Below are 25565 nucleotides of genomic sequence, written 5' to 3'. Positions count from 1 at the left end.
AACGCCGACGTGTAGCAAGTTGCAAATGAATGTGCAGATCCCTAGATGTACGTTGTACTTCGCAACGTTTTTAGATTCCTTTCAGTTTAAAAGCTCCCCCGAGCCGCGCGATGGAAGATGACCCCCTTCCGTTTCCACTCACCACGCGGCGCTGCTGTCGCTATCGGTCCGAAGCACTCTTGCTCGGCAGCTGTTGCGAGAGCTTTCTCCGCCGGCCGGCCGGCCTTTTCTTAGCTGTCACGCTGAAACTTCAGCCTCATGGTTTAAGAACTACGGGTAAAATAAAGAGCAGCCTAATGCAAGGTCACGAAGAACTGATCGTTTAATTTCTTCGCGCTTTGTTTATCGCACGGATTTCCGACGTTTACTCCGAACATTTTATATAGCGTTTGTTGGAATAACGCTAGCTTATTTGGAAGAATGCACAAAACAGTAAGGAAAAGCTATAATTAGCGATGTTCTGTTCCGTTTCTAGACCAGAGTCACGAAATTCCGCGCTCTGTTGGCGACGCATGGAGCACCGCACAGACTATATATAGAGCAGGGTTTTACCTGTTAACTTTTAGAATGGTAATTTCAGTCAACAAAAACAAGCATTAAATGAAGACAAAATTAGTCGAAAGCATGGAGGGAATAGCTAAAGAGCTTTTTTATTTGCAATGGCGGCCTTTTCTCTTTTCCAGCCGGCGATTCACGTCTCGCATAAAAATGCACGCGAGATCGCAATGACGAAATGCCGCATATCTTGCATGTAAAAGTGGCCATAGGCTCTGCACATCCAAGTCGAGCAGGTTTAGCAACGCCACCTCGTCTAGCACGTCCCAAAAGATATCCCCCCAAAACAGACTTTCTCTTAAGGAAATAGAAACTGCTTTGTTTGCAGCATTTGTAAACTGTAGCATGTCTTTGGTGGGATGCTTTAGGCATGCACCCTTGCTTGAAGTTCTTGTGCACCGTAAGGAATGAGTCACTGCCAACAACTGGCACTGGAAAGCTGATATATCGTCCATGCAGGTAGGGCAATTAAGTTGAGCTCTTGAAGAATTTGTGCACCACACATATTTTTTAATTATTATTGAAATGAATATTAGAAGAGGTTCGCGCCTTTATGACGCCACCGCCTACTCCTTGTCACTCGGCAAAGGAAACAAATATGCGCAAAAAGGGAGAATTATGACACAAAATATGGCACTCAGTAGAACACCAGATGTATAAAAACTACACAGTCTAACAGTACATGAATCGCAAAGTTTTGTGCATGAGTTCAGTACACACTAGCATATATAGACAGATAATTTGAGTAGCCAAATCACACAACACGTGTAATTAAACTGCAAGCACAGACCACAATCACACACTGCGTAAAATCACGATCACCATATAAATCGGTTTTTAACCATGAACAACAGTCATATCACTCATTTAGCTTATTAGGATAAACTGAAAATTAATGTTTCCCCATAACGTTGGTGTCCTCGAAAAACTTCTTCAACGCAAGGAGTGCTCTTTTCTGAAGGCCCGCAGTTGGCCATGGACCAAGTATCTTTTTTGGAGTGAATGGTCTTCTGGCTAAGCAACAAATTTGCTGGCAATACCCTTCGTTGTGGATCGTACTTAGTGCACTCGAGGAGGGGATGATACACATCTTCGTCTGGATGGCCACAAGAACACTTCGGACTAGAGGCACGTTTTATCCTGTGTAAGAAGTGTCTCGTAAATGCATTTCCAAGCCGCAGGGGGTGTACCAATGTTCCAAATGTTCAGTTTTCTCTTAGATTTTCCGGAATTGATAGGCATGGGTATATAAAGTATAACTCCGAGTTCTTAGATTGCTGATCCAACCAGGTAGTTTTGCTGAGACGACAGGAAATCTGTCTCAGGAGCAGACGGACTTCACTACGCAAGACGGGAAACTTGATTGTCTCTGCGTTACTGTGCGCCCGATTCGCAGCTGCGTCCGCTGCAACACTACCGAGAATATTGCAGTGCCCGGGTATCCACTGAAATGCAATTACGTGATTCATTGCGCTTGCTTTTGCATGTTCTCTGAGCGTCTCATATACAATAGCAAAGTGTTCAAATAATTTTTATTATTGCTTTGTAGCAATGCGAGAGCGGCTTGCGAATCGCTAAATATAATCCATTTCTGCGATATATTTTCTGATGTTATGAAACGCGCAAAGCACACATGATCGCAAACATTTCGGCCACGGTCGAAGATGTCTCTCGGGATAATGTAAACGTTTGCTCTAGCGCCAAATGCGGAATGACGAATTCTGAAGTCAAGGAATTTTCATGACACGAACCATCTGTATATACGTGGATGTGCTGGGAATATAATAAGTAAATCTGGAAGGAATTTTTATGACACGAACCGCCTGTACATACGTGGATGTACTGGGGATTTAATGAGCAAATTTGGAAGCTCGCCTGCATGAACTGATCGAGTCCAGAATGCTCGAGTTAATTTCTGAAGCTGACTCGCCAAAAGACAGTGACAGTGACCACATTTACTCCAAGGGAGAAGTGTATGATAGCATCTCATACTACTTTTCAGGTTTTGCACCACATAGCCTGTGAGGAAGAAACCGTACAGGCACCACAAAGCAGAGCGCTTTGCTGCGCTCAAGGTTGGAGCTACTGTGAAAAGATCAGTACGCTCGCTTCAGGTTCTCGATCGCGGTCGTGCGAGAGGCTTTAAGAACGTCGCCAAACGGCCTCGTTCTTGAAACCCCTTGCAGGATACAGAGGTCCTCTTCAGTGGTGAAACACCTCCGAGGCTTTTTCGCCTGCAGGTGATCAAGCGCCGGGTTCGAAGACGACGCCGACGACATGCCGCTGTTCGTGCGGGGAGTCGCCATGTTTTCTCGCAATAACGCTGGTCCGTTGCGCGCGCCCCGCTGGGCAGTGGCAGCTAGTGTTGGTAGAGGATACGAGCGAGCGGCCTGATAACACGCCGGCCACCCTAGCGTACCGCGCATGCGCAGTGGCGTCTCCGCTTGCCTGCTGGGCCCGCTGTCCCGTAGACCCGCTGATCTTCCGTTTAACAAGTTTCGTTGAGGCTCTTGGCCCACAAGAACATCAGCGGTGCTTTTGTGGTGCGTAACGCGTAGGTGGTGCGTTGCCATGGGCCGAGAATGTGCTGCAGTTCCAAGTTCGAGTCCCGTTGCAAGTGTAGTGCCACCTTCAAAGACTGCCTCTCTGACCCGCAGCGGCAGCAGTCGCATAGAACATGTTGCACGTCTTCAGGGGCGTTGTATTCAAAGCACATTGACTAGCGAGTCCGTCAGTTGAATCTTGCACTTCAGCTCAAAGAAGTCGCACGATGGATCACACGGTGATGAGCCACATGACTGATCGACGTAATACACTGTGTGCTGCAACAAAATGACGTAAGAGACGACGTCTGCTACCGTCAGTGCAGCAGCCTGCACGGTCGGAGAATTTCACCAAAAACGGCCCTTGGCTGAACCTGTGGCCGAAACGCTTCGGAACTGTTTGTCGAAAAAGTTCCAATTTGTGTTCGTTTCTAAGATGGCGGAAGCAAATTGGTTAGGTTCAGTTCAGTGCAGCTGAAAATAACGGTTAAACTCCAGTTTTCGCTTCAGGTGCAGTTCGGTTTGACTCCCTGATAACAAGACGTATTTTTCTAAGGCCGGTAGATGAATTTGTTGTTCGACTGAATGGAATTGCTTTGTGTTAGGATATGCAGTGTTCTTTAATATGCCGTTTCATTGTGCGTTTGGTGCCTGCATAAAAAAATTTCCCTGCTAAATTTTTGACGTCCGGCGAAACAACGTACCACTTGAGCTGGATGATTCCACCACACGATTTGTTTCTCATCGCGCGCATTTTTTTCTTGAAGTTTGTTTATTTGAAGACCGAGAGCTTCCTGTGTGGGCAGGTGTTCAGGCATTCTTGCAACGATTTAGATGTCTGATACCGAAAAAAAGTTTACAGATCCAATGCGCGCATGTTGGAATCCTCGATGAAGCGAGGCATCAATCAAGCGGTGTGTATTAATAATATAGAACTAACGCTGACACGTTCAATTGCGTTTACTTTTGTCCTCATCGCATGTAACCTTACTCAACGTTTATGCTTATGCATCACGCTGATTACAAGTTTAATATCGTGCAATATTTATGTTTGTGCAGCTATATAGCACACATAAGCGGTGCCGAAATGAAAACACCGTACAGTGATACACAGCGATGTCACAAGTACGAAGGTCATATGTGTATTACGCTTGTCGAGGACAGAATGGCGACGGCAGGTGTAGGCACAGCGAAGTACGACAGATATGCTGCTACATTTAGGGATTCTGTTGCGCTTGTGCCCCGCACAGTGGCACACACCCGTTCTGGAGGATTGGCCGAGAATAGGCGCACACTCACATACGGAATGGCTAAATAAACGAAAATGAAATATGTCACCGAATCCCTGGTATATAACACGCTATTTTCATTATGAAGTTGGCGTGCTTTAGGGCACCTATGAACCGACATATACAGGGTGTCCCAACTATCATGTACCAAGATTTTAAAATATGCATATTCCACGTAGCTGGACAGACCCAAGGTAATATTTGGGGTCGCTAGGAGGTACATAACTTTTTGCCCTCCGCCTAATTAAATAATTCATCTTAACTATTTATGAACTTCTCAAATAGTTAGATAAAAATCGCTAATGGTCAATTTTTGAGCAACATGAAAAGCTCCTGATACAGCTTTTTGTTGCTCAATACGCGCTACATAAAAGTGTTTTTCCGAGCTTGGGAGAAGCCCGAGAATACCCGCAAATTGCCTCGAGCGGCCAGTCGCGCGGTAATTTGCGATAGCAATTGTTAGAATATTACACGAAGTGTAAAAACTCGTAGCTGTAGTGGCAGGCTGATCTGAAGTAAACGTGAGCTGAATAAGCTGTTGTGCGTAAGCTGAACGAGCTGTTGTGCTAGTGGGGAAGAGATCACGATTCCTAGAAAAATCTGAGCTTAGGCAACACGACGCACTCCTGCGAAACCCTCGCTAGTCATATTAAAAGGTCAACACATGCGTGCGCTCGCCATGCTAAGGTTTAAAAGTGACAGCTGTATTAACGGACGCTTTTCTACTTAAAAGGTCAAGTACACATTTGTCGGGAAGCAGTATTAGTTTCTAGGGAGAGAAGCCAATTTCGCAGTGACGATAGCAGCGATCCGCGCGACTTGTGTGTCCCGAGACAATACAGAATGAATTAAAATACAGCGAAATACAGACACGTGAAGACATGATTTTGAGAAAAAAGAATTAACCGACGATTACGATACTCCCTGATGCGACGTTTGAGCGCAGCTCTATACGAGTTTTCATTTTGCGATATATTGAGGCAACGAATTTGACAGAGAGATGTAGCAGAATCGGCGATCGTCGAACATCTGATCTGCAGGTCGAGCACGTCGGCTTTTATACATGACTCGTCGAAGGTTCCGATGTAATCGCCGGTGCCGCGTGGCTGCCAGAAAGTACCACACAATTAGCGTCGCGCATGCAATCAGATTACAAAACAATCGCAAACCATGACAATCAAAACAAGCGCGAACGAGTCCAAACCAAGCAAGCCAAGCAAACGCGAGCGAGAGCTGACGCGAGCAGACGACAGTACGAAACATGCGGTCCGGCTGAGATCCGCTGCGAGTACGTATCGAGTGGTTGGGCAGGTTTGCATGACAAGAGTTTCCCGCGCGCAGGTCACTGACGGGGCCGCTCTCATTGGTCGCCGCCGTTCGCGGCTCGCGTCTTTCATATCCCGCTCCGCGTTTGCTCTTTTAACATTCGTTGTGCTCGTTCGCTCGGCGCCGCTGCCGCCACCGACGCTCGCCGTAGGAACGGGCGCCTAAGTTTCCTCCGAAAGCTGCGCTCTCAGAGGAAAACATAAGGATAAGATCAATATGGCTTGAAATGCACAAAGTACGCGTTTTGTCTTATAGAAGAGCTTTCAGAGGGGGGAATCTTGCATGACAAGATAAATGCAGCCCATGAATGCCGCAAAGAAGCTGAAGACCGCGTGATTCCTTAATGCAAAACGTCAATATGAGTACAGACGTAGGGTTCCTTCTTTAAAGAGCGAGCACACAATTTACATCAGATGCTCTTATAAGGTAGCCCTGACCTTATCTTTCCTAATAGACACGGAAGGTGAATCGCAAGGATCTGCAAGAGGACCCCGCAGTTACTTTTCATGGTCCCTGTTCCAAGTCTCATGCGTCTCGTAGAGATGAAGAAATCGACGTGTTGTGGGACTGCGACTTCATGTCTGTTGTTGTTTTACTATTGTGGTGACTAAGGGGTTCCGATCAATATTCGCTTTAGTGTGGTTCTTTGGTCTCCTTCCGGCTGTACAAAGAAGGCAGTGTACAAAATGGGGAGTACCGTAGTGTTATCCGGTGCTCTGCATGCAACCAGTGACAAGACTGTTCGCTACGAACTCATCAAGAACACACCGGGAACATCAGCTGCAATTTTGCGTACGTCTACGGAGGCTGCAGTCCGTGATGCCAATCAAGAAAGGGCAAAATGCTTTGTGGAAGGCACCGTCTCCGGGGCAAAGAATCTGGCATGCGCCTGTAAAAAGGGCTGGAATGGGCCGGACTGCTCCGTTCCCGACGCTGTGTGGTTTACCGAGGCTCTCGAAATGTGGTACTCCAAGGGTCTCATTAGACGCAGATCGAGGCCACGCAATGTATTTAATGGTCTTCAACCACCAGCTAGACTTCCTGGAAGTCCGCACAAGAGAACTGAATAATGCTGTCGTCTACTTCGTTGTAGTGGAGTCGACGTACACTAATTTCGGCGCGATAAAGCCCCTCTATCTGCGGTCGTACCTGAGTGTGGTATTTATGCGGGAACATGCGCACAAGATTTTCCCGATAGTGGTGGACTTCTACAACTATACGGGGGCGATCCGTGGGGTCCCGAAAACTACTTACGCACTTCCGTTTGGTACGCAGGTCAGCGACTGCTCAAGGACGTTCGTCGCCATCATGTCTGATGGCGACGAGATAGCGAGCCGAGATGTGGTGCCTTTTCCTGAAGCATCACGACGGAGTAGCAACAGCTTCATTTGAGCCAGTTGGTTCGTCTTGAGTAAGACTTGAAGAAGTACGAAGACCGCGACGACAGTTATCGAAAACAAACGCAACAGGACGGGCGCTGTAATGCCATCTGGAAAATTTATTGAAAGATTGACCAGCTTCTATAACATGTTAAAAGAAGAAAATACCAACATAACCAAAACGGTTGAAAGGCGTGCGTACTGCCTCCAAGTAGAGGTGCTTATCTAGAAAACTTATCTCAGGTTTTGTTAGATTGAGTGACGCGGTCTTAACACATTTATCTCCTGCTTTGGTAATGTAATAAGCTTCTACCCTCTTAGGCAAAGGTACACCCTTTGAGGTGTATCTCTGCCACACAACGGTAATCGTCACCTGCCTTGCTTGCGTTTCCTTTCTTGAAAACGCCGCGCCCGCTACTTTCCTGTCGGGAATGCCATGTCATACTGATAACGCGCATGCCGTTCGTTACTGGGAAATAGCGGGCTCGCCGCGTTAAAGAAAGGAAATGCGGACAAGACAGGTGACGATTGTTGTTGTGTGGCAAAAGGGTGTGATTTTGCTTAAGAGTATACAATTTCTATTTCTTTTTTGCTCTTTGGAGCACGGATAGCCTGGTGGTATAACCCACCGCACCATTTCAAAGGGGACGCTCATAGCATCCGTGCATTCATCCATTCATCCATCCATTCGTCATGCAGGCGCTGACGACGACAACGAAAACAAAATGCAACATCCCAGTTTCGATTAAGTGCACGAGCTATCGACTGTTGCTTTAGTCGGTGTCTTTGTCTCGAAAGATTGTCACATGGCTAAGATTTTCGTTGACATTTGTACTTAGAAATTCGGTGGCCGTCCATGCGACCGGCCACTTCGCCATAAACATCTACCGGCAGATCGACCACCGATTATTTATTTATTTATTTATTTCACTACTCTCAGGGCCAGAGGCATTACAGAGAGGAGGGGCATACAAAATCGGCGGCAGTTTTCTTAAATTTGTTGACGTCGGTGATGGCAGCCATGAAGGGAGGGAGGTGGTTCCAGTCATTTCCAGTTCAAGGAATAAATGAATTTATACAAAGGCTAGTTCGGCATTGCGGTATTCCTACCTTGAAGTTGTGGTCATTGCGCACACCGCTAATGTTTTGGCCTAGCGTGATAGCGATCTAAAGAATATGCTGCACTGTTGTTTACGACGCTGTGTCACTCGTGGGGTGAGACCATGAAGAATCAATTTGACGTACATACCCTTCAGTGCTCCGCTTCAAGAACGACTGGTTAGGATCGGCTTAATGGCTATACCAATTGTATATTTTCTTTTGGACAGATTAGAAGAAAAAAAAAGTATGCATAGAGTATATAGCCTAATTAGGCCTGCTCTGGTGGATTAGCTCGGTTGCCACCTGACAGGCTCTCCCTCGCGGTGCCGGCTGCCGGTTCGACCTACGCACCAGGCCACTATTTTACGGTTTTCTATTTCTCCTTAGATCAGCAATTAATTCGCATCGCAAATCCTCAGACGAGTGTTCACATACAGCAAGCAAGTGAAGGCCAATATTGTTTCTTTCATTCCCTGCGTTCAATCTGTCAAATCGTTTTTCCTCTGCTTGCGCGGACGCGCGTACTGAACATTATGAATAGCTGCTCGTCTGTGGCAGAGGAATCACCGCGAGGGGTGTTTTTCTGTCACAGCGTTCACGTAGTTATTGAAGGTCGCCATTCGAACGCTTTATAGTTAGCACGAGAAGCAGCTTACGAGCAGCCTGGGAAGACCCGGTAGCGAGGGGAGGCTTGCATCACCTTTCCAAATAGAGACCTTGGTACGTACTCTGCAGCCTCGTCTGTAGCAGCGAGTTTTCGGGAATGTGCAGTGACACCTCTTCGCACGCCAAGTGCCTGATTCACGGGAAACGAGATAACCTTCCTGATTGTACATGGTTATTTTTTTTCTTTCCGCGAGTCTTCATGGCACGGCAGCCGCATACAGATTGAGTCTGCGCGGTGAACGGCCGAGAAAAGGATCCCGTGTTCGCTCCCCCACAACTACTCGATCTCGTCAGTTGTTTTTCTCACCTCTAGAGTTCTGCTTGCGATAAAACTGGTTATATAATAAAGCGGCGCCAATTCTGAGACCTGACATCGCAGGGTGCGTTGTAGCTTTCGCCAGAAGACAGTCGAGATGATGATGGCACCGCAACAAGTCGCCGTTGGTGTTATGCTGCTCGTGGTGTGTTTTACAGGTGAGCTGCTTTCTTACAATGCAGTACGCTTTCAAAGAGAGAGTAATCGCGAATAATACACAACTGAAAATACAAAAGAAAAGAGAAAAAAAGAAGATATGCTACAGTTCCTTCTAGGCATTCATTTTAAATGTTCATATCTTATTCTTTTACACGCAGGGGTGTATCACGTGTCGAACTTGCGGTCTAGGACTATATACATAGTGTTCTTCAAGCGCAGTCACCTAATTTAGCTTCTTATTTCACTGTTGTCGTTCGGGCTTCACGTTTACATGACGGCACACGCTTGCCAACGACATTAATTCAGTCTAAGTTTCAATTTTTCTTTGCGTAAATAGAAGATTTCGTGAATACAGCGTGTTACACATATTTCTGGAAGTTTGCGCCCTGTATATTTACTCGGCACGTATTTATCCATAATATCTTGTATGTAGTTATTAAGAAATTGATTTCTTAACAATACACTAAGTTGACCGCATGTGGCCTACACACATCACTTATTGCATAGGGTTTCATACAACAATTGCTAGAGGGAACGGTGGCGCTTGTGTACACAGAAGATGCAAGCGGGGGAGATAGGTTTAACCATGTTTATCTCACTTCTGCGCTGCCTTAATATAAGAAGTGCGCTGAGGGAATGCATGTAGCCACAAAAGATTCCGGGTGGGACGACATTTAATGTGCTAGTGTCTATTATTAAGCCTTGGGTGAGCGGCACGCTCCAGTAAGTTATAGCGTGCCAGCGCGCTCTGAACTCTCTTCTTTGCCGACGGTTTCCTAACATGATGGCCGGTACATCTGTCTTTCTTTCTCGCTTGCATCAAGTGGCACAGCCTCCGGACATTTCGAAACAACGTAGTCGACTTATCTTTACAAATGCCTTCATGGCGCTTCGCTCTATACGAGTGTCAACCGGTGTAAGGATGACTGTTTTGTTCGTTATGAGATGAAGTATAGTCGAAGCTTATTCAATATGTGCAGTGAGAGAGATTTTATTTACCGAGTAGGCAGTGAGGCTTACCTGAGCTGGTGCTTTCTGGTCTGCTGCCCTGCATTTGGGAAGAAAAAAAAAAGGGAGTGAAAGTGTACAGGGATGATTAAAGGTTAGGAGAATAAGAGGAGTTAATAGTTAAGTATGTCAGACAGCGACCCTACAAAGACGCTGGTCTAATTCCGTGTCATGCTGGAAGTTCAACAGAGCTTTCGTCGTCTGCTTTGCAGTTGAAGTATCAGGCCATGGGCCGAGAACAGCGCCCTCCGACCACGGTTGTCAGCCAGTGCTGGCTAGAAAACAATAAATTTTAATAATTTTACGCAAGAACATGTATGCACTTGTACCTTAAGGACTTAGAAGCCACATGAAATACGAACAGAAGACGCAGAAGACGAACAGACGCAGAAGAGCTTTACAGGAAAAAAAGAAAAGAAAAACATCCCGTGAGAGTATAATGCTTGCGTTGATTTGTACTACGCCAACATTCCTCTATATTTCAATTTTTTTTATGCGGGGACATCTGCGTTCAAGTTCTGTACAACGGTTTTTAAAAATGAAAAAGAAGAAAGAAAACAACAACAACGACGACAGCAGCAACAACAAGGTCACACAGACTTCCGGTTCACGTCACTGTAGGGCTGCTGTAACACGCAGTGAACGATCTAATCCTGCCCGTGAAACGACCAGTCTCGCTCATAAATATAACATTCCGCGTGCTTCGAAGGTCCTCGCTACGTTGGTGTGAGCGTCTGGGCTCGCCTGAAGCGGCTTGCGCGTGGAGCGCTCACCGGAATTGTTTACAAGTCTGGTCACGCAGAGCGCTTTCCCTCTAAGGGTCGATTAGAGACACTTCCTTTCTCGTCTTTGTGGCCATAACGTGCAACGCGAAGCAGCAGCTATGCTTTGAGGCTCCATGTCACACACCCATTCGCTCGACACCCCTCCATCTCCCCCAGTTCCCTCTTCCACTCTGCGTTTACACGACCATGAAAACCTTACAGGGGAGTTGGATCGTCGGGACAAAACCAGGCCGTCGGGTTCTCGCAAACTTCAGCATCCCGAGAGGTTTGGGCGAGATACCGTCAGATCGCGGGTTGGGACAGCCCGACCAGCTGATGTAAATTAAGCTCCTAGGTCGGTAGGGGTATGGATAGTCCCGGGCTGTTTACATACTGTCAGTCTACCTCGTTATTTCCCTCCATTGTGTGCATGACTCTTGGATTTGAGCCACCCGCCGTTTCTCTCTTTTGTTTTGTCTCTTATCTTTTTTTGCGCGGCTTCACATAATTAGTAAATTATCATCCTACAATACACAAAAAGCCCTAGTACCGTGATAGGAAACGGGATAAGCCAGAAAGGATGCAAAAATAAAAGGTGGGTTACGAAGCACTCTCAAGTGCCCGTACCGGATCGCCATGAGGTCATGCAATTAATTCGACGGCGTCTGCTCAAGTGTACGTAGTTGATTTATTTTCGGTAACGATAAGGCTGCATTGTATTCTCAAGGAGCCGTAGAGCGAAGTTAGAAATTTCGAGAACTTTTACTGTACCCGAATCGCCTAAATGCGAGAAATTACTTTGAAGTCCGTGACGTCATGCTGACGTACCAGTGCTAAGATTTTCACACAATAAAAAAATAAAATAAACCTTGACCTTCATTTTCTTTTACCTCTGATTGTGAACCTAATGCAGGGAGACTAACAAAAATTGAGTTCTGAATAGATATTTAGTCCGTTTAAGATGACCTATAGGGTTTCCTTTGTTGCCCCTTTGTAACGCGCCGTGTTTCCATCTTCCCTCCGCCGTGTAGGTGGGTGCCGAGCACAGCTCAAGGACGGCTGCAGGATAGAGACCCTGCGTGAGTGCGGCGACGACTTCGTGCCCTACGGCAAGCGTACGGAGCTTCCCGCCACCGGACAGCCGTTCACGCAGAAGTGCGAGTACGTATGGCGCCGCTGCACGCAATTGTGTCAGATCGTGGCAGTGCCGCGCGCGGAGCCGCGCAAGCTCTCGCAGTGCGATAGCAGCGCGGCAACTATGCGCCTCATTCTGCGCGCAAATGAAGGAGAGAGAGAGAGACCTACACTTTGCTTATCGAGTAAGCACAACGTTCAAATGAAGTCCATGGGGGAAACGGTTTAAACGAAGGATGACATCCTCCTGGATGACATCGGCAGGCAGGGGCCCGCGGAGCGGATACCTTCTTTAGGTATCTCTACTATCATATGTAGCTTTAGGGAGAGTAAGATGGAATTGTGAGTTCACGGAGCGAATGCGGGTATGGCCAGTGTTTTCGCTGGGGTAAGAGACATTTATTTGGTCCAGTTTTCATACGTAGTAAAAATGCGGGGCTACTCGGACGACAACGAGGGAGTTTTTTTTTTTCGTGCATACAAGTGACGAGTGTTCTTGCGTCTCACGTATTCGGAACAGTTGCGCTGCGTTTTCACCAACGAGGAATAGAAGTTGCGCCGGTTATGCAAAGCGTATCAGTAGCAAACCGGCGCTTTATAACAACGGGCCTCCGGTTACATATTGCGTTGCTGTGAAGGCCAACGCAGGGCACCATGAGAAATATGCAATACGAGACGAGCTGAAGTGCAAGACGAATGTTTATGTATGTATGAATTCCTGGGGCACGATTCCTAGATTCACACAGCGCGCAATTGGGAGCCAATTCCTCTGCTCACGTACAAATATTACTGCGGTCAATCCAAGCCTCAACGAACCGGTTACACAGAGCGTGAAATGATGCGCTTACAACGTGGCAGCATAAGTGCACGCCTTGTCATTGTAATCAACAATTAATCCCGGAAAATAATCCCTATATACATGCCGTCCCTGCTAACTTTAGCCAAAGGTTAAAAATACTCGAGTTCGCAACAAGAGGACGAGACCAAATGTATGTTTGTCACTATGTGGAGCAAATCACACAAATTTTGCATTTCCCTTAGTTCCTTAATTACCGTACAAAGCGGAATATAGGTCGACCCTGACCTCGACTTGGCAAGACGATGACTCATGATGTGCTAAAAATTTGGCTATTTAAGACGAGGGGCCACATTAACTGCTTTATTGTGGGAAGAAATCTCGGCCTATATTCAGGTTCATGCACTAGTGAAAGTTGCTTAAATAATCTCAAAAGGCTTCGAGTGAGCGAAAAAAAACCCATTGAGAGAGTTATAGAGCGCTCAAGAAAAACTCTCATTCAGTATTCTTTATCTTTGAACCTACAGAACAATATTTTCTCCGCGTCTAAAGATAGCCCGGAAACATGTGATTATCCGCTTGAGCGCCGCGATCGGAATGCTATCAATATGAACGAAGATAGATAGACAGACAGATAGATAGATAGATAGATAGATAGATAGATAGATAGATAGATAGATAGATAGATAGATAGATAGATAGATAGATAGATAGATAGATAGAGGTAGAGTGTGTACAAATAAATAAATAAATAAATAAATAAATAAGTAAATAAATAAATAAATAAAACTTTGGCTACGTTCTGTTCTTTAACGTGTATTCAAAACAGTGCACACGAGCAATTTCACATTCTGCTCTCATCGGATGCGGTCACTGTGGCCGGGTATCGAACCTGCAACCTCGTGCTCATGAGGTGAACGAGGTAGCCACTGAGTTAATGCGGTGGGTCATCAATAGCGGTTGCGCTTAACTTATGGTGTGCGCGTGTTTTTCTTTATTTCAGGAATGAAAAGCGACAGATCGAATGCAGCCTCAAGTTCGTCGATGACTGCCTGAAGCGTCTGCCAAAGACAGCTACTTCACTGGCGCTTAAGACGTTGAAGGAAGACATAACTGCCATCTGTACTCCGGGCTCCAATCTATACAATGGTATGTCAGCGCACAATTCAGGAAATAAGTTCGCATTAACATGAAAGCGCAGGATTAATTCGCCACAACAGGGCATATTTATTTCGTATTTGGCATGCAGCAGAATAACAACGAGAATTCATGGAATAGAACTTTCTAGTGCAGCTGACCGAAAGTACTCGGTAGCAATTCGCAGTTTCATTAGTTCCAGAAGCGTCTACAAAGGGCCACACACGGACAATATTTTTCAGTCAGGATTTCCTCTGGTGATTTGGTTTCCTGTACATTAATTCCCAATGAAACATTGTAAAGTATTGTCGTCTAATTGCATATTCTATTGCTTATTTTTGTGACACGCAGATTACCAGAAAGCCATCAGCTGCATGAACACCGTTGGTACAAAAATCAACGCCTGCTTGAGAGGTCTCCACGGCGGTTTGGAAAGAGCCGTTGTCAAGGCGCCTACCAAAGAAGTCATCCACTATGCCTGTTGGTCAGTATATGGAAAATACACGTTCTGGGTTTCTGGGCTCGTCATATGGAGTGGCCACATAGAATGAAAGACAGAAAAAAAAAGACCAAGACGGTCTCGAAGAAATGGTTTGATTGGAGGCTTATATCTGAAGCAAGAGCATAACTTACATTTAAAATTTTTGCTTGAAGCCATTACTATTACAACTTTTTATAAACTGTGGTGTGTGTGCATAGAAGGCGACCTTTTCACCGAGGCGCTTTTGAAAAATAGGTGAATAATCCGGCCACCACAAGTGCAGCGGGAAAATGAAACTGCGCTTGAGATGGCAGCTGTCCTCAAGCGTGGCAGGCGTTATGCGCGGGAATGGCCAAAGCGCACGCGTAAACTAGGCTTGCATACAGCAGATTTTCTTATTTTTCCTGGTTCCCAGCGGCATAAGGTCGGAATGAAATAAAATGTCACATGTCAGTCTGACAATACAGTCTCGTGGACTGTCTCGGTCCCACTATACAAGACCGAAGTATGTGTCCTATGTGAACGTCTTTGACTCTCTCAGGCCCTCCACGTGCGTTCGCGAGCTCCACCGCGGTTTTCCTCCCCCTCCCCTCCCTCTCTCTATCTTCTTTCTATTCCATCTTTCCACTCCCCAGAGTAGTGTAGACAACCAGACGCATTTCTGGGTAACATCCCTGCCTTCTCTCTTTATTTCCTCCTCCTCCTCCTCCTCCTTCTCCTCAAATTAGGCTTTCGACGCGTCACCTACCGCCGAATTAGTTCTAAGGAAACACGTTTGCTATACGTGACAAACTTTTGCGCGTATTGAAGCGTACGAAAAGCTACACCAAATAACGCTTCCTCAGCATTGCAGGACGAAGCGTCTATAGAAGAACATGGGATCGCCTCTTGCATTTAAACCCTGCAATTTGTGGACCCTTGTGTGCGTTGTCTTCTAAAACTGCCTCGATATGGGTCGAAGGATAAATGATCCCTTACCAACTTGCTTACTTTGCAAAAAAAAAAAATAAATAAATAAAGAACACTAATTGCCATCTTTGGTGACATTGGCCATTGAACTGTCCACTTCCGCAGTGGCCCACCGTAACCGCATCCTGCCCTTTCTCTCAATGAATATGCAGCTCGTATGGTGACGTGGAGGAATGCCTCGGCAAGGCCCTGACGCAGTGCGAACGTGTTGGCGCCAAGCAGCTCACGTTTGGCCTGCTGCAGCACGTTTTCGGCGAGACCCTGAGTCTGGTGTGCGACGACTACACCAAGGGATCGCAGGCTTGCGAGTCTCTGCCGAAACTGCCCGCGCTCGGCCCCACAGACCGCAAGGTCGAGAACTACATCGAGCTCCTCATCGAGGCTGCAAGCACGATCGGTCGCAAAAACTAGCGCAACGAACGAACTCCGACGCGTTTCGTGCAATTTTTTCGCTTTTGTTTACACAAATATTTTCTTTAGACTTCGTCTTTACATTACTTTGTTTGAGCCAGGACACCTATGCGCGGGGCACTCTTAATACTACGTTGATGCGACAATATTTGCACGCAAAGCACAGATCGCCGAAGAAACAGACTTGACCAGGATCGCTGCTTGCCTGCTGAATTTACGTTTGATTGTCTCTTAGGTGTTTTAATTTAATGCACATAGTTGCCTTAGAAGTATGCAGCGCGGGACGTATGTTCCCGAGCGTGGTGGTGTGAGGTCATCCGAATCTGGATATTCACCTTTTGCGCTATCCACGATAAGCTGGTGGAGCTCGGCACTACGAAAGAGGATTTGGAAGGTGCGTGCTGTGTGAATCTATTTCTAAATTATAAATTTAGCGTCTGCTTGGATTTATGTCCTATCTCTAGCACCGAAAGACTTTCAGTGAATATGGAACAAATTACTTTTGAACGGCAGCCAATTTTAGTCTACAGAAGCTGCAGAACTTGCAAAGAGGGTAATTCAGAACTCCGCGACACCTTTGTTGATTCCAACCAATAGTTTCTCCTGACGTAGACCGTTGATAAAAGTGATATCTTAATTTTGTCACTTTGGCCACTTTGGATGGCTGGAAAATCTCGCACAATATACAATGGCACATAGCCAGTGACCCATGCTGTGGACCAGCCACTCGGCAACTGAAAAGACAACTCGAAAGGCCGCTGTGCACCACCAATCATAAATCTCGTTTCACCGACAGCAGGCGCAACATTAGCTATCACATACTGCTGAGTAGTGGAGAAAATTCAATAGGGCAGACGGGAGAGTGTTTCAATGACGGAGCTCGTCAGCACAACATTAACGTAAAGAATGGCTATGAGAGTCATTTAGTGGGACATTGTAACAAGTGTTCCTGCACTGCCGTATTTGAAACAAAAAAATCATAGGGAGAGGTAAAGGTAAAAGGGAAAGGGAAACAATAGAGGCATATTGCATTAGAAAGGAAAGAGATAAATGTGTAAGTGCTACCTCTCTTGCCTTATCGGAAAACGAAATAGTTTTTTTGCATTAAAGATTATGATGCAGCTTATTTTGCCTATATATATGCGACGGGTGTACGCATGCCTATGCTGCAAAAGGTATAAAATGGCTGGACAGTTTCAAATAGACAACTGAATGTCGCTGAATAGGCTACTTCTAGTCGGATGCTGTCTGTCCGAACTTGCAGCCAGGATACTAGGCATGGGGGTGAGGGGAGAGGGGTTTGCTGTGGAGTTTCAACTGGGGTGCATTGACTACAGCAAGTTACACTGCGTCGTGGTATCATTCAGCATTGTGGTTGCAAGAGAGATTGCCGCTTTTTGTGTCTGCTCATGGGCCCGAAAAGCTTTGTGGTTCACGGGTAGCATGGCGACGTGCAGGACGGTTACACAAAAAAGCCATCGCTGATTTTGAGAATAATCTTCCATGACAGATATTTGGAAAAACTACGCACTCTTACGCAAGCGTGTAAACGCGTGTCACATAGTAATTGGAACGTCTACCCATCCATGCAGAATAATCTAAATTGCAAGAGTTCGTTGACTGCCATGAGGCATCTCTTGCTCTTTATGTATTGAGAATCGATGCAGTAGGCGTAGCACCCTCCTTTCATTTACGGAATCTTAATGTGGCACGGGCCACATTAAGCTTTAGCTCGGGCCCAACTACGATGCGGCCTAAGGAAATACATGTAAAACACAAAAACGCTTTCCTGAGATAACCCCAGGACCGATTTTAATGAAATTTGTTGCATTTGAGAGAGGAAGTTAAGTTCTAGTGACTGTTGGAAGCGGAAATTCGATTTAGGGCCTGAATTTTGTTAAATTAATTTTAAGGAATTCACATGTTCGAAAGAAATAGACGCACGATGTTAATAAATTAATAGCGCTGCATCAAGAACAGACATCGCGAGTCTGTAAACAGCATCCATTAGATCATTCAAAGCGGGCAAAGTAAATATGTCAATTTTTATCTTACGTGAAATTGTTACGTTGTGTACAAGGGTTCTGCAAAAGCTTTATTTCCTTATTATTGACTTCTTTTAGGTTCATGTGTAACACATAAATTTTGTCCGCTTTACATGTACTATCAGGTGCAATTCACAGAATTGTGATATCATATTTTCTTGCTGAGTTCCTGTTTTAAACTTGACAGTTTCGATATTTGCCAATTTGTAATAAAGAAATTGATGATCTAAATAAAAAAATAGAAACTAGCAAATAGAATAGAATAGAAAAATAAAAAATTGAAAATAGAATTTGGGGATGCCATTGAGTGCTCCCCTTAGTCATGTTACTCACATATGCTTCTTTTGTATGGTGATTTTCTTTCTCACATTTTGTATTCACCCACTCCTGCAATAGCCCTTCCGGGCTGCAGTATTTGTAAATAAAAAAAATAAATAAACACTGACTAGATTTTAAGTTTTTCTTTTAGATGCACCAAACTTCGATAAATTTGGTGCAGTGGTTGGTGAGAAAAATGAATTCTCCTTTTACGTGGGCTTAGAGAGGAGCCCTGGAGCTAAAGCTTCCTTTTAAGAAAAAACTGGGCACAGATATTGGTCGCATTCTGTCACAAGTTGCTTTTCTTGTTAAGAGTGTTGCTCTTGGTGGTAGCTTTGCCGAGGTTGAGTCAGTGGTCGCGTAAGAAAGTGGTGTCAAGCGAAATGCCGCACACCATTTCATTCTAGATAGCCTGCCGCAGATATCCGAGATGTTACCAAGGCAAGCCGTCGTAGGTCTTGCGTTTCTCAAGGCATTTGTGATCGGCAAGTTCTTGACTTGATCACTGTTTTCATTTACATTGATTTTCTTTCGTGCGGACTTTTTGAATGCGACACTGCAAGTTCTTCTTTTCTTTTGTCGTGCTGTTGACATCCTCTCCTCACTCTATGGAGGCAATAAATAAATTAGTTTATGTAATTACCTGGGCAGTATCTTTTCTTCTTCTTCAGCATTGAAAAGCGAAAGGAACTTCATCAAGTCTTCGGAAGATTGTACGTCCTCTGATTTTATAGTCAATAGATTAATGCCTACCAAACAAAATGTCGGCAATCAGTGGCCGACGCTTGGTGTGACAGCTAACACAGCCGCAGATAGTATTTAAAATCGTCACTAGCTAAGGGCAAAAATCTGCATATGTCCTACGTTTTCCTTGCATCGCGAGCAGGCGGCGCACCACCATTTTCACCACTGCAACGCAAGCTAAAAGACGCGCATTAACAATCCCCACATTGATACAAACAGTGACGTGATTATACCGCAGGACATCAATCCCCTAATTTAACCAGTGATGCAGTAACCAAGTAAATACCAAAGGGCAAATCGAAACACTGAACGTAACTTTCCTGTTATCAGAAAGCGACAAGTGCGAGCACAAAACCATCCAGTGTGAACTCGGTTGACTTTCTGGCGTGAGTACGTTTATAATTACCATAAAACATCCCCTACGATTTGCCACTGTGCTTTTGAAAATACGGCCCCAGGGAAAAAAGAAAATAAATATGCGCATGTGGTTAGGTTTAGGAGGGGAATCAGATGGAGAGGTTGGAAGCACATGAATCCTAATATCCATTTCACTTCTATATGGGCTAAAACGTTATGGGTGATAGCAATACTACTGGCTAACGCTTACAAACATGGGCAACAATGAAATAAGAAAAAGAAAAATGATTGCTAACGTAATGGCAGACTTGAGCGCGAGGTTGAAGAAAAAAATTAACTAGAATTCAAGTAATGCGCATATTCATTGCTTTGTTTCCTAGGTTATATGGAACCCGCCGTGGTTGCTCAATAGCTATGGTGTTGGGCTGCTGAGCACGAGGTCGCGGTATCGAATCCCGGCCACGGCGGCCGCATTTCTATGGAGGCGAAATGCGAAAACACCCGTGTTCTTAGATTTAGGTGCACGTGAAAGAACCCCAGGTGGTTGAAATTTCCGGAGTCCTCCACTACGGCGTGCCTCATAATCAGAAAGTGGTTTTGGCACGTAAAACCCCGCAATTAAAAAAAAAAGTTATATGGAGCAGGAGAGTTAAAAGCATATGTTAGGTGCGATGTGTTTCACTCCGAGCACATCAAGATTCAGACAGACAGGACAGGCGTTTGTCCCGTCCGTCTCGCCTTCCTGGGAGATTTAATTGAAAGTCTGTAATTGATTTCGCGGTTTGGTGTATACAGAATATATTTGCTGCATTGTCAAAGCGAGTTGCAAAAAACCATGCAATGTAAAACTTCTTCACGATCTGCTTTATACCATAGATGAAGAGCCGAATAAAGCATATTTCAGTTTGTTGGTGGGTCTGATTTTCAAATTGGTGAGACGTTCGCTCTCGTATAATGCAATTTAGTTGGAAGTACAACATGCGCATTGTGTAGGCGTGATTTTCTAAGAAATTGAAATTCCCATGGACTTACTCAAAGCACTCTGGTGATCTTCACAGGTTTCCACAGAAACATACGAAGCACGGGATGGAGCACCTACATCAAATGGCGTTTACTAATCAGACTTTTTACTCTTTGTATGCGGAATAGGTCGCAAATGCGCAGTAATCGCAGCAGAGATGGATTCTTTTAAGAAAATAGCTTCGAGTGAAATAACTCGTGTTCGCTGTCAAACGTTCTAGTTAGCTGATCGTTTTACGGCTGGTAGCCGATATGCCTGCTGACTTACCGGCAATTGTTGTTGTTGCAGGCACGTATCAAGTCGAACTGAAGACTGCGTGTAATATTGAGACCTTACGGGCATGCGGTGACGACTCCGTGCCATATGGTAATAGACCGCGCATGGAGGTTACCGGCGAACCATTCAATAAGGCATGCGCGTACGTAGAGGAGCTTCAGGCTTACTTAAATACTTCGTTATCACTTTAATCTATGCAACATTAGTAGTTACGTCAATCACATGCGGCAGAGCGGTTTATATGAGAGCTGCGGTGAACTTGTCGGGGATAGCGTGTGTACTAATTGCCACATGATCTCTCACATTATCGGCCAATAGCCTTGGCAAGCTGTGTCGGTAAAGTGATGGAGCGGATGGTACTGAGCAGACTAGAATGACTACTCGAGAAAAGTGGTGGACTTCCTGATTTCATTAATGGATTCAGAAGAGGCCGATCATCCATTGACGGTGTGATCGACCTAGTATCTTCTGTTCAACAGGAAAAGAGACGCCGTCGTCTGGTATGCGCAATATTTCTAGATATCAAAAGTGCCTACGACAACGTCTTCCACCATTCGATTCTTCAGGCGCTTGAGGATATTGGTGTTGGTGACCGGATGTATGCATGGCTGCAGAGTTACCTCAGTGGCCGCACCATTTTCATGTCCACTTCGGATGGCGAGACTGATAGACATGACGTTCGCAGGGGTGTTCCACAGGGTGGTGTCCTTAGCCCAATATTGTTCAATATCATACTGGTGGGCCTTGCAGACGAGCTACCTGAAACAGCGCGTATCAGTACGTATGCGGATGATATATATAATATATATATATAAATTATTTATTTATTTCGAAAATGACATACAAATACGAGCCTGCCCAAGCCAACAATGGGCTTGTGGGACAGCGCTCGGCAGAATGGAGCAAGCCAGGGAGCGGCACAGTAAATCAATTATGTACAAGACTCAAAATAAAACTAAAGAAAGAAAGAAAGAAAGAAAAAAAGAAAGGAAAGAAACGAAATTACACATACAAATCAAAAATATAAGATTTAACTTCTTTCCGTGTGCTGGAAGATAAAACTTTATCTGGCAGGTCATTTAACACATCAGGTACATAGGTACATACGTATTTGGTCATTTGGGGTCACACGTCCACAAGTGCGTGCAAGGCTCCAACGTGCGGCTACCATAACGGCGAAGTACTTGCCCCGTAGAGGCCTGCAACTCTCAGCAACTAAGTGTGCAGTCATGGCATTCACGCGCAAATCAATGTCAAATTATCCAATCGTTGTCGACGGAACGGCGCTCCCTTTAGTCACCCACCAGAGATATCTTGGCGTGATAATAGACCGCAGTAACATGTTACTGCGCTTAGGGCTAAACTGACCAACTTCATACACGTTCTTCGTGTAATATCAGGACTGAGATGGGGTCCCACTGAGCGAAGTTTGCTCCAAGTGTACGAGGCACTTTTTGTGGGCTACATACGCTACAGCATGCCTGTGTTATCTAACGTGGGCTCATCTTGTATACGCACGCTGGAGAGCCTTCAGGCACAAGCACTACGGATATGTCTTGGCTTGCCACGCTGCACGTCAACTAAGGGCACAATAGCGGTAGCACGGGCTTGTCCTATCGACATATACAGGTCTTGTGAACCTGTGCGAACCTATCTTCGCCTGCTAATTAACCAGACACTCACACCATCTACTGTCAACACTTCCAAGCACCAACCTTGACTGTGCTTTTTCTAAAGCTATTGCATGTCACGCAAGCATTGTACCTGCAAGATTCCAGGCCACCGACATCCCCGCGACACCTCCATGGACATTGCCAAGACCACTAGTGAAGCTTCAGATACCCGGAGTTAGGAAGAAATCTCACGTTTGCTCCATTGGCTTGAAGCAGCTCACCCTGTCCCATATATTTACATTATATAGTGGGACTGTACAAGTATATACCGATGGTTCGGTCACGCCATCTGCCACAACGGCCGCATTTGTCATCCCACAACTTGAAATTACTCAACGATTTCGATTAGACCACAAATCGACATCTACGGCTGCGGAACTTGCGGGAATACGGGAGGCTGTCCGTTTTATGAGAACGCAGACACCCCATCAATGGACGATATTGTGCGATGCCAAATCAGCGCTACAGGCGCTAAAATACTTTTTAAAGAAAGGACCATACTATCTGCTCGTGCTGGAAATCGTCGAACTTTATCACAGTGCCGAGTTAAGTGGCCACGTGATCACCTTTCAATGGGTGCCTAGCCATTGTGGTGTTTTTGGTAATGAACTTGCTGACAGTGAGGCAAGATCGGCCTCCTCTTCCTCTGATGAAATACGGATTGCCTACTCGCGACCTGACACGAACTCCATGATCAAGGCACTCATACAGGACCTTACAAAGGCTCACAGAGCCCACTCTGATAACATTCACAGACGTCTACATACGATTGATCCAGACGGTAAATTCTGTTTGCCCCCGAAACTTACACGGAGCAAAACATCATTGCTACACAGGATTCGGCTCGGCGTTGCTTTCGCCCGTCGCTACGCACACCTCATTGGCCAATCGAACAGCCCTGATTGTGTACACTGCCAGATGCCTGAAACACTGCAACACGCACTTTGCGACTGCCCAGCATATATGCTGGAGCGAAGGACGTTAGACAGTTTCCTAGCCAGCATTGGCAGACAACTACTGTCGGAGGAAGCTATCCTCGGCCCATGGCCTGACACTGCAATTTCAATGCGTGCAACAAAAGTATTGTTGAAGTTCCTGCAGGACACCAAGCTCGACGAGCGGCTCTAGCGAGGCAACTGTCTCATGTACATAAGCGCTCACCACTTCTCTTATCATCATCATCCATCCCAATACTTTCACTCCCCTTCCCTCTTCCCCAGTGCAGAGTAGCAGACTAGAGCGCACTAGCTCAGGTCGACCTCTCTGTCTTTCCTATCAATAAATTCTATTCATTCAGACACGACATTCGGTAACGGGGCTGTCTTTTTCAGGAAAAAAAAATAAGACACGTATGTCATGGCCACATTGGGCCACAAAGGAAACTGGTTCCGATGTGGCATATCACAGAGATAAGACCTTAAGGTCAGAACGTAAACTACGAGACACAGGGAAGAAAACGAACGTAGGGAAGAAGCCAAGTGGCAGACTGTACCTTTGACTTTACGAAGATCAGATGCTCGACTGCTCTATGCAGCTCCACTGTCGCTATTATTACTTTCTTTTTTGAGAATAGATATTAATGCCAGAAAGTGCCCCACACCTCAATAAAGGGGTCTACCCCGTGTCCCACCGGCATTAAGAAAGTATAATATATTGTTCATAGCGACTTGAAAATAGCCTATAAAGGAACGAAGAGAGAAGGGCGGTATAACCGGTATCAAATTTGGGACTTTGAACATCCGGACATCTTAGTCATAGGAATATTTGTTGTTTTTTTATTTTATATACAATAAACACTAGAAATGCAAACTGAACAAAACGTAAACAGGTAAAAACAAAATGCTATATGAAATCTGTTGGCACATCGTACGTACATACTATGTGCTTGCCAAAAAGCGATTTCAGGGATTTCAACATGCTTATCACACACCCTGCACGGTCAGTGGCTGTGAATAACAAGGCGAAATTTTTTTTTCTCGCAGAGGAGATGTTTTTTTTTTTCTTGCGGAGAATGCAAATTCAGTTTAGTGGGCCGGAAGTTCAAATTTTTATTAGTGCCCTCTCTGGAATTTCTCAAGGAGGCACTGCATCTTCACAATTCGTGCAACACTCAAAGGTTGCTTCAGGGCAGTCAAAGACAATTTGTCGATCATGAAAGAAATAATGTCTTGCCTAAAACCAAATGTTAAATGATAGGGTTGCTGAATTCACATCAGATAAATATGGTTCATTTTAGCAAATCTACAACCCATGGAACCTTTCTTTGCCTTTCTTTCATTTGTTCTTTTATGATTCACCCATTGCTTATATATGCGCCAATAAGTATATACCAAAGCTTGGCCAATCCTCGAAATTTGGCATGTGCACGGTGTATATAAGTGCCACAAACGTACATGCATGAAAGTGAGGGTTGGACGGAATCCCGGTCTTCTCAAACATAAATTTACCAAGATGTGCGTAGTATTCCTCCGTGCACACACATCTCATGACCTTTTTTTCTTTCGACAAACCTCAAACATTGGCTTTGTACACTTGACGTTGCTGCGCAGACGCCTCACAATGTGCTTTCCCCACAAGCTAGGCAGTTTGCTTTCGGCTTACCTTTTGAATGGCGCGCTGCGACAATATAAACATTGCCATATAAAATTCTGCATGAAGTCATTGTTGTTACATTTTGTTGTGGATGAAGGTAAAAAAAAGTAAACACAAGTGTACGCGTTGCCATCAGTTGTATAGAACTTAATTATCACCTTCAATAAAAGTTCGCTTTACTTAGATTTCTACATGTGCGTTGAGTATGCGCGTTTTTTTTTCGGTTTATCTCTCAGCATAAGAGAACTTCTTGCTGGGCAAGTTGGTATTGATTCATAATACCCATCTTCAGGCGCCAAAAACAACACATAGCACACAAGAGGGGACAATGGGACTGAGCGCCACTCCCAACTTTTGTCATGCTTTTCCTTGTTTCACTGAGCACAAAGTTCCACATGCACATCCAGAGTTGTTCTGCCATCTGGGAGGCCGATCTATTGACAGAACGAATGTTCTTTCCAGCAAGTCAGGCAGGACACTGTGTCAGGTAAGCGACGCGAAGAAG

At 45.3% G+C, this 25565-nt stretch overlaps 1 protein-coding gene across 1 annotated transcript; it reads left to right on the top strand.

Annotated features, from left to right (window-relative positions):
* The first annotated feature begins 8991 nt into the window (after positions 1–8991).
* Positions 8992–19039, top strand: LOC126534018 (uncharacterized). Its single transcript, XM_050181231.3, has 5 exons — positions 8992–9333; positions 12138–12267; positions 14040–14185; positions 14525–14657; positions 15776–19039. The coding sequence occupies exons 1-5, from the start codon at positions 9273–9275 to the stop codon at positions 16032–16034; spliced, it is 729 nt and encodes a 242-aa protein (XP_050037188.2). The 5' UTR covers positions 8992–9272; the 3' UTR covers positions 16035–19039.
* Positions 19040–25565: the final 6526 nt, after the last annotated feature.

The sequence above is a fragment of the Dermacentor andersoni genome, chromosome 7, assembly GCF_023375885.2.
Source record: "Dermacentor andersoni chromosome 7, qqDerAnde1_hic_scaffold, whole genome shotgun sequence".
NCBI classification, from domain to species: domain Eukaryota; kingdom Metazoa; phylum Arthropoda; class Arachnida; order Ixodida; family Ixodidae; genus Dermacentor; species Dermacentor andersoni.
The sequence above is the reverse complement of the archived record's forward strand: the minus strand, read 5'-3'. Positions and strand labels throughout refer to the sequence as shown.

Excerpts from the sequence above, each read along its gene's own strand:
- LOC126534018 (XM_050181231.3), top strand. The coding sequence starts at position 9,273 with ATGATGATGGCACCGCAACAAGTCGCCGTTGGTGTTATGCTGCTCGTG. Across the intron at positions 14,186-14,524 it reads GGGCTCCAATCTATACAATG|ATTACCAGAAAGCCATCAGC; the intron begins GTATGTCAGCGC and ends TGTGACACGCAG. Across the intron at positions 14,658-15,775 it reads GTCATCCACTATGCCTGTTG|CTCGTATGGTGACGTGGAGG; the intron begins GTCAGTATATGG and ends ATGAATATGCAG.